Consider the following 14550-nt stretch of genomic DNA (forward strand, 5'->3'; position numbering starts at 1 on the left):
GGTGTCTAGCCTTTGAGCTGCACTTTATGCTCGCCGCACCAACACGCCATTTCACGAAGCTCGAGCAGCAGCAGCAACAGTTTTACAATACATATTTGCATTCCCGCTTACTCAAGCCAGGAAAAATGCTCTTTCTTCGAGTCGTGTCCGGAAAAACGGTCGGAAAAGTTTCCGCTGCCGGGCTTCATCGTCATCCGCTAGCGAATTCCGACGCTTATCCTATACAAAGGCTTGGACTAGGGCAGGGTGTTGCGAATCGCAACCATTGACGTTCCGTTGTTGAATTTCGTTCGAGAGACCATCATCATCGGTATCGAGCTAATGCAGAACCCGGGCTAGAAGAAGGCAAACGGGAGGGATATTCAACAAGTTGTAAACGTCGTCGTCGCGTCGAGTCATGCAAAGTTTCTGATGCCGACAGCCAGAAGCGGGTTTCGTTTTTCTTACGACGACGAGTGGAATTTCCCAACCCAGACCACCCATTTTGCAACCGCCAAATGGTGCTGAAAAAACATGACCTAAATTAAGAGCGAATCCGCAAAATGGTACAGATAGCGATGGCTCAATTCCGCAGCGCCGCAAAGAATGGCTGCAAAAATGCGGTTCGCACTCAACCTATGGGTTACGAATGATGCCACGAAACAATGTTGATGAAGCATCTGGAATGCGCTATCGCGTGGTATAATTGTGGGGGTGTTTCGCGGCCGTCAAGTTTTTTGCACTGCAACTAATGCGAATTTAAAAGTATTTTTCTCTCTGGTTTATTTGCCGAGGAAAACATCGAAGGAAGCTGTTAAGTGATGTCGTTGATTGGAAAAGATGCTTTAACAATGAGAATATTCTGAGCAACATTGACAGCATGTAGTGGTTTGATTTAAAAAAAAAACGATGGGTTTTAAAAAGGGGGTTATAAAGATCAAACATCGCCATAGCCACCAAAACCAAAAGGAAAAAAAGATCAAACAGAGAAATCTATATATTTATCACATAGTTCAGCAACAAAAACATATATCTATCACTTGCGACTCGTAAGAACAGCTTAAATATGTTCTAATTTCAAGTGAATTGAATCAACAAATTTTATATAAATGAAACAGGTTTAAAGGGCAGCTTGAAATAAATTTGAAGTTTCAAGCAAGTCGAGAGGACAATTCATAATTTTGGAAAAAATCGGGCTTACAGGCTTTCACAATGTAACGATGTGCTGACAGGGGCTTCTTCCTTCCTCGATTGTTCGTTCACCTTGTAGGATGATCAACCGAATGCTTCTGGGCGCCTGGTGAGCGCGGAAAACAAACACGTTCCATCGAGCCGCGTTTCGAGACCGGAAGGGGTGCGATGATTTGTTATTCTGCTTTCTTGGCCGAACGCTCGTCCTAGAAGGTCGTACTGAACAGGATTCGCCGGCACAATTCCTCCCCGATTGCCGATTCTTGAAGGATCCGTTGCCAAACGGTGCTTATTGACCGGAATGGCCGATGCCGGGATATCCGTAGAATATTGCCAGTGGAGAAGCGACACGGATGTAACCTGGCGCGGCCGGAATTTAAGGCCTCGGACGTCCAACGAAGCGATGAAAGGCACCCAAGAACGCCAGTGTGGGTGAAGGGGTTGGTCTCGGTGACCAGGGACTTCGGCAAATCTCCCTTGAAGTGCTTCATTTCCTTCGGCCTCATACGGAAACACTTGATACACTTTCGAATCACACGATGTATGGTGCGCTTTGCGTTGACCGCAACTGTTCTCGATGAATAGATTCGACCAGCATAGCTGTGAAGTGGTTGTTTTCTGGCAATATCATGGGGTGTTTCTGATCACGTGGTAAGTCTGCGTTTCGGATTCTTCCACCAACTCTAAGCACACCTTCTTCTTCGTCGTAAAAGGGGTTCAAGTTTCGTAGCTTCCCTGTCACAGGGCAGTTTCGTCTCAGGGTCTTGATTTCTTCGCGGTAAAAAACATGTTGCGTGATCCTCACCATCGTCAACAGTGAGTCACGGTAATCGATGCTGTCTAGCTTACCGCTACGTCGTTCACCCTTCTTCTTCCTGGATCTAAAGTTGAAGATGAATCGGGTTACATACCCGAACCCACGTTCAAGTCTGCGAAACCTGCTGCAATCGGCTATCTCGTCGTAGAGGATACGCTCACGAACTGCAACTGCAACCATTTCAACTGGATGCTGTACGAACTCTTCTTCTTCATTTAAAACACACTCGTACACTAAATCGGTCGCATGTAAAAAGTTCGGACCGTCTTACCATATTGCAATATTCACTAATTCGATCGGGTAAACACCACGCGACACTAAGTCTGCTGGATTGTCCTTAGTTCCAATATACATCCATAATATCATACACGCGGGCGATGAGTTTTCGAATTGTCTTAACTCGGTTATGCACAAAGGATGATTGTTCTGGTTTCACTCTGTTTAACCAATCTAACACTATTTTCGAATCGGACCTTAGGATAACATTTTCAATACCTATCTCTAAGGTTTCGCGCCCTTTTTGAACTTATTAGGACCGCAGCAGCACTGCACACAGTCCAATCTTGGTATAGTCATCTCGGTGATATCCACATTCTCTTCGCCTTTCGGTTCAGCTCCTTAAGGGGCGCGACTCTGGATTTGCCGCACAGCAGTCTCACTTCGACCGATCCCGCAGCCGATAAACTTCGCAGATAGACAGTACTTCGCAGCAGCCGTAGGCGTACTTCGAGTCATCCGAAAAACCGTGCAATTCTAAGGTTATCGGGTATTGTGGTTCGCCTGGGGATTCTCATATTGTTGATTTGGCACAATTCAAGTCGTAGTTTCTTCCACATTTCGTGGTCTTCATCGGGGATGAGGTCGTCCTAACCAATTCGCTTCTGCCAAAATCGCTGCATAACTAATTTGGCAAGTACCACAGTCGGACCAAGTACTCCGAGTGGGTCAAACAATCTAGCGATCTCGAAAAGTACTTGTCGTTTGGTCGGCAGGTCTTCGTTTTTTAATAAGTTGAACTTGAAACAGGAAATCGTCGTTGACTGAGAGGAGACCAAGTGTATTAATCACTCCGTTGATGTCGTTGTCTTCGAAGTTCAACTGTTTCTCTTAATCTCCGGGTCATTGGCGCAAAACTTATGGAGCTTGAAGCTACCTTCTCGGAGTAGCGTTGTCATTTCGTTCATTTGCAATTTAGTTTCGGCCAGGGTACCACCACCGGATAGTACATCATCTACGTAAAACGCTCTTCGCACGACCGCGCTGGCTGCGGGATATCGGTGTTGTTTGTCGTTCGTTAACTGGACCATCACTCTTGTTGCCAGGAACCCTGCTGGACCTGTGCCATAGGTAACTCGGACTATTTCATGATCTCGGATCGGCTGCGTCTTATCATTTCTCCACACACATCGCTGGTACTTAGTGTGGGAATCATCAACTATCACCAATGTAAACGTATATGTGCGAACGCCACTTCAGAATAATATCAAACAGGGAGCTTTGGATAGTTGGAGCGCTCATCAACACGTCATTCAAGGAATAGTTCGTGGTCGTCTTAGCTGAGGCGGCAATCACCACTCTCAGCTTGGTAGTCGAGCTGTCGGGTTTTATCACGCAGTGTTGCGGAAAGTAGTAGGTGTTGTGTTCAGTCGCTTCTTCCGTGTTCAGATATCTTGCGTGACCAAGCTCGATGTATTCCTTGATGAAGTTCGAGTACATTTGCTTCGTATTGGGGTATGCCTCCAATCTCTTCTCGAGTACCTTGAATCGTTTGACTGCTTGATTTCTGGATTCTCCTAATAATTCGGCATCGACACGGAACGGAAGTTGCACTACGTACCGTCCGTCCTTTCTGCGAGCATGGTGCGTTTGAAAATGTTACTCGCAATCGCTGTCAACTTTTTCATCGGGGAACTGTTCTTCAATGCACCAGAAGCGTTTCATCAGCTCGTCAAGACGCTCATCAGCAGGTTCAACTGGCATTACTTGGTGGATACGAACACACGCTATACTTTCAGAAGAATGAACTGGTCCCGCAGCTAGCCAACCAAGTCGGCTTTCTTGTAGTAACGGGAGTTCGACGGACATTCGAATCTTGCCAGCGTCCATCAAGTCGTAAAACTTTTCGGATCCGATGAGCATGTCAATGCGATTGGGTTCGAAGGACTTGGGGTCAGTCAATCGGATATCCTTTGGCCAGTTGGAAACATCCAACTTCCACGACGGCAGCGAACCGGTGACTCGGAGAACAACAAGGAAGTCAAGCGAGAAAGTGCAATCGGTTTTGCTGGATTTGACGGTGGCATGAATTCGGGATTTCACTGTCGATGATGTTGGGATGTCGGGATGTTAATACACTTCTTGGGTAGACAAAGAACATCACTTAATCGCTCCGACACGAAGTTGGCCATAGCACCGGAATCCATCAGTGCACAACATTTAAACGCCACTCCAGATGCATCAACAACGTCGACGAGTGCTGTTGCTTACAGCACCTGCTTCTTCACTTTTCTGGTTCGTAACAGTGGTGTTTCACATTTTGCCACAGTTTCCGGCAAATCCCTCGACGTCCCTGGTTGCTCAGCAGTCCTGCCCGTCGCCCTCTCTATTACCTCAAGTTTTTCCTCCGCGTGCGTCAGTGGATGGTGCTTCTTCTTGCATTCGCACAGCTTCTTCTTATCAACCTTGCAGGACAAGGTCAGATGTCCTCTTCTTAAGCACGCGAAGCACAATCATAATTGCCTTGCCATGGTGTACCGACCGTTAACATTGAGCTTCTCAAAGAGATCGCAATCATCGATCAGGTGATCATCCTTGCAGAAAGGGACAGCAGTTCGCCTGTTGAACTGTGGCTGCATACACCTTGGTTGCAACTGCGGGTGCAGACGCTCTCTCAAAAATTTCATCACGCCTTCAAATGCGGGCAGTTGACCATGTTCGACTGTAGGCTCCCACGCTCTTCGAGTGTCAGGATCAAGCCTCGATATCACGAGATTCACTAGGATGGCTTCAGACAAGACCTCTTCCATTTTCAGGCCATGGAAATCTAGAGATTCAGCGCTCTCAACTCACCATGCGTTCCTTTCGTCATAGCCTTCATCGACAACAACTGTGTAACCATTCGAAGGTCCTCATTCGAACCACCATTCGAAGGTCCTCATATTTCTTGTTCAAGATTCTTCATGCGCCTTTTTAGTTGTTGTCGTTCAGAGTCTGTTGATCAATGGATCCCTTTGCTTTCCCTACTAAGGCCTTGTCCAGATAATGGAGTTTCGTGGCTGGGGAATGTCTGGTACCTTTCTTTACGATGTCAATAAATCGATCTCTAAACTTGTACACGTTATCGTACTGTTCATCAAACGTCGGTAAGGGAGCTTGCTGCATCAATAAGGATGGAACCATCTGAATCGAAAATTAGTTCTGTTGGCCACTGCCGCCAGGTTGGCAAATGGCTTGCTTCTGCTTTTCCACGCAGCCACAGCGGCGAGTTTCTGATCCTCATGGTAACGAGTAATTTCGGAAAGCGCAATACTAACAGACTCGTATATGTAGTTCTTCGAATTCAAGGAACATCGGTTCGAATTCGTCTCTTGCAGAAGGATCGAAATGTAAATCTGATTCAGGAATCCATTGAATTCATCGTATGCAGCTATAGATGCTTTAACATATAACTTGATGGCAAGTATGTTAAACTTGGTACGATCTCCTTGTGCAGCTAGAATAGTTTGTTGGATGCGATAGATCGTACCTTGGGATGTACGCATGCATTGCGTAAGGGCAGCTATCGATTAAGCCATCTTCTTTAGTTCCCGGCGTGCGTTTTACTGTGCGCACTGCTCGCTCACACTTGCTTCAGCAAGCTGATTCCCTTCGTTTACTTCAGCTGACGGTGTGCTGAATCCTGGGCTACGCTATAGAGAGACAACGGGCGTTGAAAATAGCACTCGATTTAATTTTGCAGATCGTAGCAGCATCACTTTTTAAGCGGCCCTTGGCTCGCAATAACTTTTAGGCTTCTTTTTGGCCTTCACTTTTCAGCAGCCTTTGGCTTGCTATCACTTTCTTAGCGGACCTTGGCTCGCTATCACTTTTAGGCTTCTTCTAGTTCAGCCTTTACTTTGTTCTAGCGCAAAGCGCTCAGCATTTTTACACTTTTTCTTATACGACCTCTTCTAACTGGTCGTTTCTTCCGACCGCAGTCGAATCACTTTAATTCCCTCTCACGACAGGGACTCAAGGGAGACGTGCCCTCCCACAGATTCACTTTTTGGCCGTGCGATTACCCCAAATCGGCAGAGGGCAGAGGGTTTTTTTTTAAACCAAAAACAACTTCGACCAAAATCGAACACGTCACCAAAACACAATTGGAAATGCGGTTTTCCTATACTAGCTCGACCGTTCACGACACAAATGCTAATTTGTGTTCTTCAGTCGAAGCTAAAAACCCCAACACAAACGCAATCGTGCTCCTCTTTATCGACCGATCAAAGATGGCGGTCAATCTTCACAAAAAACCACACTTTTGGAATCAATTTTCTGACCAAATCAAAATGGCCGACAGATCGCGACAGATAACACGCGGTGCCGAACCGAAAATTTCTCAAAAATTCCTCTCTCTCTGGTCTCTTCTGACTGCGCATAGCCTATCGATGAATTTCACGGGAACAGAATAAATCTTCGTCACTTCTGCCCTTAAATACAACCGGGTTCTCAAAAAAACGGAAACACTTATTATTCACTCCAGAATCATTCGACGGGAGTATCGCGGGAATCGAATAATCTTCGCCGCCCCTGTGGCAGGCATGAATGCACCCGGCTATCAAAACCGAAAACACTTTTTATTCTTTCCGCGCGACTCGCGATCGATCAAAATATCCACGTCACTCCGCGAGTATCGACATCCGGATCGATTTGGACCAATGTTTCTCCAGAACTCAGTGGTCGTAAGTGGACTGTAATTTTTCGGGATAAAAATGCAAACGCTTCCTTACTAGTAGGCGATACAAATTTATTTGAACAAAACGGTTGCAAGAAAAAACAAGAAAACAAACTTTAGGTTAAGAAGAGTTACGTCAAAAACTACACACTTATTTCGGTCTACTCAAAGTTAATGTAGAAGTTCACTCTATCGATTTTCGATTAACAGTTATTTTGTCTGGAATAGGAGGGGGATGTGGGAAACAATGGATTAAACCGATACCGAATCATTCGTCACAAACGTGCAGGAAGTCAGTCAATCAGTCATTCCAGCTAGCCAGGCAACGTGTGGTTCTCTCGGTAGCTCGTGATCAGGTGGCTCACAGGTGTTGCTTCCGGGCTTTTGACCACCGGACAGGTCTGAACACACATTTAATCAGATAAACACTTTTAAGCTTTAATTGCACTTTAGGACAATGTATCTAGCTTTACACAATTTTCGATGTATGTATTTATCTGAGTCAGCTCTTATCAAAATAAAGACTTTTTCGAAATGCATTTTGTTCTAGGAATTTCCGTTGAATTCCAAATTTGACTGATTCGGTACCATCCCTCGCTATTGCTTCATTGGAACAGCTGCAAGTCTGCACCGAATGACAATTCCGTTCCAGTAAGGTCTTATTCAATTTGAAATAATTCGCCGTCGAGAACGTTTATTCTCGACGACGACACGCAAAGATACCTATGTAGCGCTGAAAAACCTCCCTCTGATCACATTACTATCGGTATTAGGTATTTGCCTAGCCTAGCGGATAGTCAAGCAGCAGCAAGGTACACAATCAACAAGAAATTCCTTGTCTCAGGAAATCAGACAAAATCCTTGGGCGGTCGGAAAATTCATGAAAGTGATTCCTCCCCTCTTTGCAGATAGGTGAGCAGACCTGGAGAGGTGCCATTGGATTTCGGTCTGAGTAAATGGGGATCCGGCCTTGTGAAGGCGGACTTCCTTCTTCTGAACCGACCGGTTCAGCTTGCCGCCTCCACTTCAGATATCGGGAATCAAGCAGGAATGGAAGCGAGAAAAAATGAGATGCACGACGACGACTTGGTCTGCTTGCCACCAGACTTAATAACACAAAATAAACGTAAGAAGGAAAAGTCGTTCGATGCACATGGGCTGGCTGGCCTTAGCACAAGCCCTTCATAAATATGCAAATGGACCGTCGAGCTTCAGATGTTTCTCTTTTCCTGTTTGTTTGTTGTTGGTTTGTGTCGGGTGGTTTTTCTTTCCAATCCAACAAAGTCGTCGTCGTTCTTGTCGTCCCGGGAAATTTTGTGCTCCAACAGCACCGACTTGACTGACTGGAGGAAGCCGGTTTGAAATACACACAGGATAAATGATGTGGACTTAATGAAGCTCCGATACGCAGCCCACAATTTCACCGGTGTATGAAGTCTTCTTGGGCGAGGAGAAACCTTTAAAGATTCACCACTTTAATAAGACGATTAGGAGAAATTTGCAAGAAACAATTAGCATTTTGAAATTGGAAATTCGAGGTGAGCATTGTTAGGCAGCAGAGCATTGTCTTCTACAAGTTGGTTCTTCTAATTCGTTAAACTTCTCTTCGAAATGATCAAAGCCGAAAACGAACATGATTTTCTTTTCATCCAGCAGCTCTACGTTGCCTATATTCAGGCGTTAAATTTGAGACCGGTTCAAAATTCATCTTTAAACTATTTCCCATCGATTCCATCTTGTGAAAAAACCTCGCTTATTTGAGTAATTGACGAATTACAATTTTTCATTTTCACCTGCGGTGTAAAGCGATCTTGAGAGATTTGAATATTAGAATCAGCTTCAAAATTAAGATTCTTAAACTGAGTAACAATTAAGAATCATATTGAGAGACGATAAATTCGTGGAAACTATGGTGTTCAACTTAATTAGATCATACAAAATTTTGAAAAAAAAACCCATTTTTAACTTTTATTAACAGATTGTATTAGTTGTTTAGTAAAGGAGAATCTTAAGCAATAAATGTAATCAAGAAAAACAAATTTCAATACTTTTTTTTTTAATTTTTGGAACTTGGCAGCTTTTTTCCCTTGCGAGATCATTCAGATTCATTTTCATGTCGCCATGCTCTCATCCCTTCCCCAAATCACTAGAGAAAAAAACTTACTTCAACTAGTTTAGAACCAGGTGTTAGCTACCCAAACTCGATAGACTGTGTTCTCTACATCAACCAAGTGGAATGAACTTGCCACAAAAATCTATGAATTCATATTGAATGTCCAGCCTCCAGACGACCGAAAACAATCAGTTCGAAACCAATGCATGGTATAGCCAATTAGTCGCCGTAACCATTAGTGGTAACCCACAGTTAAATTTCTGCAAACTTCTTCCTTCATGAGGCGATGAAGAGCAATCGAAGAAGCGATTAAACCATTAAAAGGTGTGTAATTGAAATAAATGCCTTCAAATAGCAAACGGTGTGACCAAAAGAAGAAAAAATAACATAAACACTCTCTGACTCAAACAAACTGTTGAAAAATAGAGCAAAACGGATACTATAGGAAATTAGAAAATTAAACAATTTAACTACACTGAGGACAAAGTCTACAAAACGGATAATCAGAAAATGTCAATTTTACCAAATGCTAGTCTAAGACTTGAATAGAATGTCTCTTTTATCATCTTTCTATTTACTACCAATATGGTGATGTTTAGCGTAGTGTGACTCAAAAAAAAAATTAAAACAACAAAAACCAAAACAAACCATAGGGAGCGATAGTTCTTTCAACTCTACAATCAATCAATAATATCGTTTTAAAAAAGATATGGTGATAGCTGGTAAACAAAACCAAACAAAAAAGAAATGAGAACTTGAAGCACACTTAATGCAGCCTCCTCTTAACAGGTTTTACGAAAATACCAATACCACGAAATGACCAAACTTATTTCCCACTTTTTAAAACTTCTTCTACAGTAGCCTACAGTAGGACTAGTAATAGAATCAATTTGTAGCTTTCGGGAAATCGGCACTTCTACTACGTTCAAAATGCATATTAAATGGGGACTAACTAGTTGTAGTAGAAATTTCAAAGTTAAACTGTAAGTCAAAGGAAAGAACGAACTCAACCATAGATATTAAGAAATAAAGAAAGATAAAAAAACATACGAAAATTAACAAAAATAAACAATTCGAACTTAGCGATAGCGAATGATATTGAAGAAAAACCAAAAAAAAACGTCTCTAGTGCTAAATAAACCATAGAAAAAAAAACAAATTACGCATCGTTCGGCCAAGGAAACTATAATGAAGAAAAGCCAGATTGGTAGCTTTAACTAGATTTAACAAAAAAAAGCACGATTCGAAAAAAAACTGTTCCAAGTGGAGGAATTAGTAATGTTAAGAATTTGAGGGAATAAAGCACATCCTCCAACCAAGATCAAAAGAACAGAAGAAAATGCTTGTTTTCTCTCATGAATTTAGGTGATTTTGTTATTCGTGACATATAGAGAAAAAGGGGAAAAAAAACTAAACACAGCAAGCTGGACTTGACGAAGAAAATTGTTACCAAAGGATGCAGTTGATGTTTGAATTTAGATATGTTCGCAGCACTGAAGAATTTACCGGGGAAAACATTTCCAATAGATTTCTTGTACAATTGAAACATAAACGAGATTAAAAACTTCCACAGTAGAATGCTTTTTAAGAGAATTAACTTTAACTATAATGCACTTCCACGAGCATGGTAATTGTGAAAAAATCTTTTTTTTTTTTCATTGAAATACTTACATGTAATATTTACCGAGCAAGCTTTAAAAACGAGCAATGACTAGTAGAAATAATGTCATCGATGATATTGAATGAATGAAACAAGATGGTCAAAATCACTGTAAAATCTATTATTTTCAGGAGGATGACATCCTTATCCTTTGTCATTGAGTTTTAACAACCATCAATATTTGGAGCCCACTATTTTTGTGCTGACATATGATTGTCAAAGATTTGAACTAAATATGAAATACTGAAGAAGTATAGTAACACCCCAAGCAACCGAAAGTCACATATTTACTTCAATGAAGGCTTTAAAAGTTACATTTTGCCCCCTTGGATGAACTTTATGTACTCATCGATGAGCTTGAAAGTTGCAAAAGTCATTAATATGTACGTTGTATGTGACTTATTTTGCCAAATTCCAATATGTACTCATTAATGAACTTGAAAGTTGCAAAAGTGATCTATATGTGCGATATAAGGGACTTAAGTCGCATAAAGAGCACAAAAGTGTTAAAAACGAGATTTACTAAAAAAAACAAAAAAAAATTTCTATCTCGCCGGCTGGCTATCTGGTTGGGCGAGAGTGCCTGCGGGTATGTTACAAAATCATCTAGGCTAAGGTTGCCAGAATTTTTTTCAGCACGTATCCTGGCCGGACAATCCGGGCAATTTTCTTCAAAAACCTGGAAAAATCCGGGCATTTCATTTCTATATTGACCATCAAAAATCCGGGCAATATTTGGGCAAATTTTGTCAAAACCCTGAAAACTCTCAACAAATATCAAGATAAAAAAATTGAAAAAAAATATTTTTTCATCAAAATTCATTAACACATTATAAATCGTATTTTAGGATTCGGAAAATCCTTTCATGATTTTTTAAACATAATTTTGTGCAAATTCTCGCCACAGATCCCAGAATTTTGAAAACTTTCAAAGATTTCAATCAATTTTATTAGCCAAAATTATTTTTATTATTAAATCCGTAGAAATCGTAACCACTTATAACAAGTTAGACTCTGAACTAGAGATGTACGAATTAGTGGCACTTTCACTATGTAGGCAACGATTAAACTGAAGGAAAACCGAAAAAAGGCTTGAAATTTCAATTATTTTTTTCTCGATTGCTCTTTTTCACATTTGCCAACTAGTCCATATGTTTGCTTTAAAGTAGTTGTGCTAAAGCATAGAATGCGCTTTGGCCGAAGTAGCTTTAGGAAATAGCGAGCTGTGAAAGTTGGCATAAAACTTAAATTGTTACTTTCCAAGTAACAATTGAAGTTTTATGCCAACCGTGGTTGAATTAAAGGGAATCTTTCGATTGCTTTGTTTCATTAAGGAACATATTAGTTTGCTCAAATGATGCATTTTTTCATTACCTATACAACAAATAGTACCGTAAACTTTGTCAAATTTGTTGAAAATGTCTCATTTTTAGTATTATAATATTATTTCCGGCTAGATGGCTTCAGTAGTCTCAATTGAATTTCACAATCAACATGGCGTTTAGTAAGTTAATATTGAAAATCCTAAATCAGTTGTAAAACAGTTTTAAAATTGTTTTATGCCAATTAGAAAAATGTTGTAATAAAACAATTTCAATAAACAGTTTTAAAAAAGTTTAAAAAGAGCTTGAATCGCAGCTTCGCTTGACGTTTCTCTAAATGGAATACACGCTACATTTATCCATTTTTGAGTAAGAGAAGTTTTTCGCAATAAATGAGAACATTTTGATTTGTTGCTTGGCAAAAGGCATTCATGCAACTATTTTTTTTTGTTTCCTTTTGAATATGAGGATGATCACCCAAGCAATCTGAATTCCTTTAAACAAGTTTCATAGAAGCTTAATCAGCTCGCGTTTCTGTATGAAGAGAATGCTAATCAGCCCAAAATTTAAGTTCTTAAATCTACTTTCAGATTCGTTTAGATGGCTGAAGAGAACGCTATCAGCTTCTAAAAGAATGTCAAAAAATCTTCTACGCGCCGAAAAAAAATCCGGTTGACAGATTGCTCCGGCAACCAAATGACAGATTTTTAGGTTGCCGGTCTATCATTGATTTGAATAATATTGTTTTGATTACAAAAGCTGCTTACGCCTAGAGAATTGAACCGCTGCTCTCTAGGTTGCAATGAAACTCACCAGCCTCTTGACCAATTCAACAATAGTTCATTGCCACTGTAATAATCAGTATTTAAACTTAATGTCATTTAAGATGATAGAACGGGTTTCCCAAAAATTTATTCGAATATCTTAACATTGATAAGAAAAATTCGAAAAATTCTTGAATTCCATTAATTTGTAATTAATTCTATTAATTTGCAAGTATCAGTACAGATATAAAAAAATAAATACCATGACAAGAAATCGACAGACATTTTTGACATGTCGCTTAGAATTCCCATATGGGTTCTTTAAAACACCTACAAGTATCTTAGTAGTGCGTAAGAAAGTGTTAAGCGAACTTTATCGAACTTCTTGAAAGAAGTTGCATTAAAAGCGCTGAAAGGTCCGTTATCGATAATTAATCGTTCAAAAGGCGATGGAAGCTCCTGAGTAACTTTTACGTGACAAGAGTCACCTTGAGTTCCCGCAACACATTTTTTTTTCAGCCAAATGTGAACTTCGGAGTTCCATCTTTAAGAAAAACGCGACTTTTGGTTGCTTGGGCAATTATCTTTAAATAACAAGTAGTTATTGTCATCAAATAACCTCAGACTATTCTGGAAAAGATCATCTTCTGTCATCAGAAGCCTGGCCTCAAACCTAAATGCGCAAAGCATAAATGAAGATAATAACCAAACGATTTCGTAAATCGTCAAACGACGATTTGATGAAGCGTAAAGAACGTTTAGCAAACGATTATAGAAATTGTAAAATACATTGCCTGATCGTGAATTCCTAAATGATTGTATTCCGGATATGTTGTTAGGTTGGAATGATTTGCGATTCTTTTGAAATTTGAATGCGGATGGAACAAAGTTGATTTTATTATTCAGATGAATTTAGCTGTGTTAATTTATATCAGCCCGTTTTTCTCAAAGCCATCACTGAAAATCCTTTAAAAACAGGTTATGCTATCTCGAAAAGAGGTAAAAAAAAGTTTAATCGTGTATACGTTCTTCTCGATTGTCAAATCATCTGTCACTTAGTTTTATCATGCCTACAAATATTGTTTCAATAAAACAGTTTTTCAACTTGGCTTGAACGCTACTTTTAAAAGCGCATTGAGTGCTTCATTAAAACAGGTACCAATGCTCTAATAAAAACAAGAAAGTATGTGTTTTATTCTTTTGAAACACAATAAAACCGTTTTAAAATTGAATGCGATGGAAAGTCTTCATAAAACAATAATAAAACTCAAAAAAGCCAGTTGGCCTAATCTTTGTTACTTGAGTTGGGTAGTGAATAAAAATCATTGTGCCAATTTTGAAGTTTTTCCTAGCGTTTTTCAAAATTCTTCAAGAATTTCGGATTCTAAAAGTCGCCATCACAAGAACAATAACATTTATTCAGAATTGGACGTGTTTTATCGACCGGATTCAGAAAACAATTTTTTTTTATTTAGAGAAAAATTGGGTAAAAGGCATATTCATTCAATGAAAATTTCATGATTCTTTTTTCAAATAAACCGTTTTTTATGATTTCAGGAAGATTGGCAGCATAATAATCTATATTTTTTGAAATTTTGCAAATTCAAATGTTCAATTATCAATTCACCAAAAACGCCAATGTTCAATTATTAACGTTCAGTCTTGTAGTCTTCGTTTCGTAAAGAAATACATGTACCGATTATTTAAGAGAGATTGGTTGAGTGCTAAGAAATTCAAACAAACAGTGTCTTGGTTACCGTATATGTACTTC

At 40.1% G+C, this 14550-nt stretch overlaps 1 protein-coding gene across 1 annotated transcript; it reads right to left on the reverse strand.

The window, feature by feature from the left end:
• Positions 1-3418: 3418 nt before the first annotated feature.
• Positions 3419-4410, reverse strand: LOC129741538 (uncharacterized). Its single transcript, XM_055733277.1, has 3 exons — positions 4368-4410; positions 3900-4305; positions 3419-3836 (listed from the first exon to the last, which is right to left on the reverse strand). The coding sequence occupies exons 1-3, from the start codon at positions 4408-4410 to the stop codon at positions 3419-3421; spliced, it is 867 nt and encodes a 288-aa protein (XP_055589252.1).
• Between the last annotated feature and the right edge of the window lie 10140 nt (positions 4411-14550).

Source organism: Uranotaenia lowii, chromosome 2, assembly GCF_029784155.1.
Source record: "Uranotaenia lowii strain MFRU-FL chromosome 2, ASM2978415v1, whole genome shotgun sequence".
Classification (NCBI taxonomy): Eukaryota; Metazoa; Arthropoda; class Insecta; order Diptera; family Culicidae; genus Uranotaenia; species Uranotaenia lowii.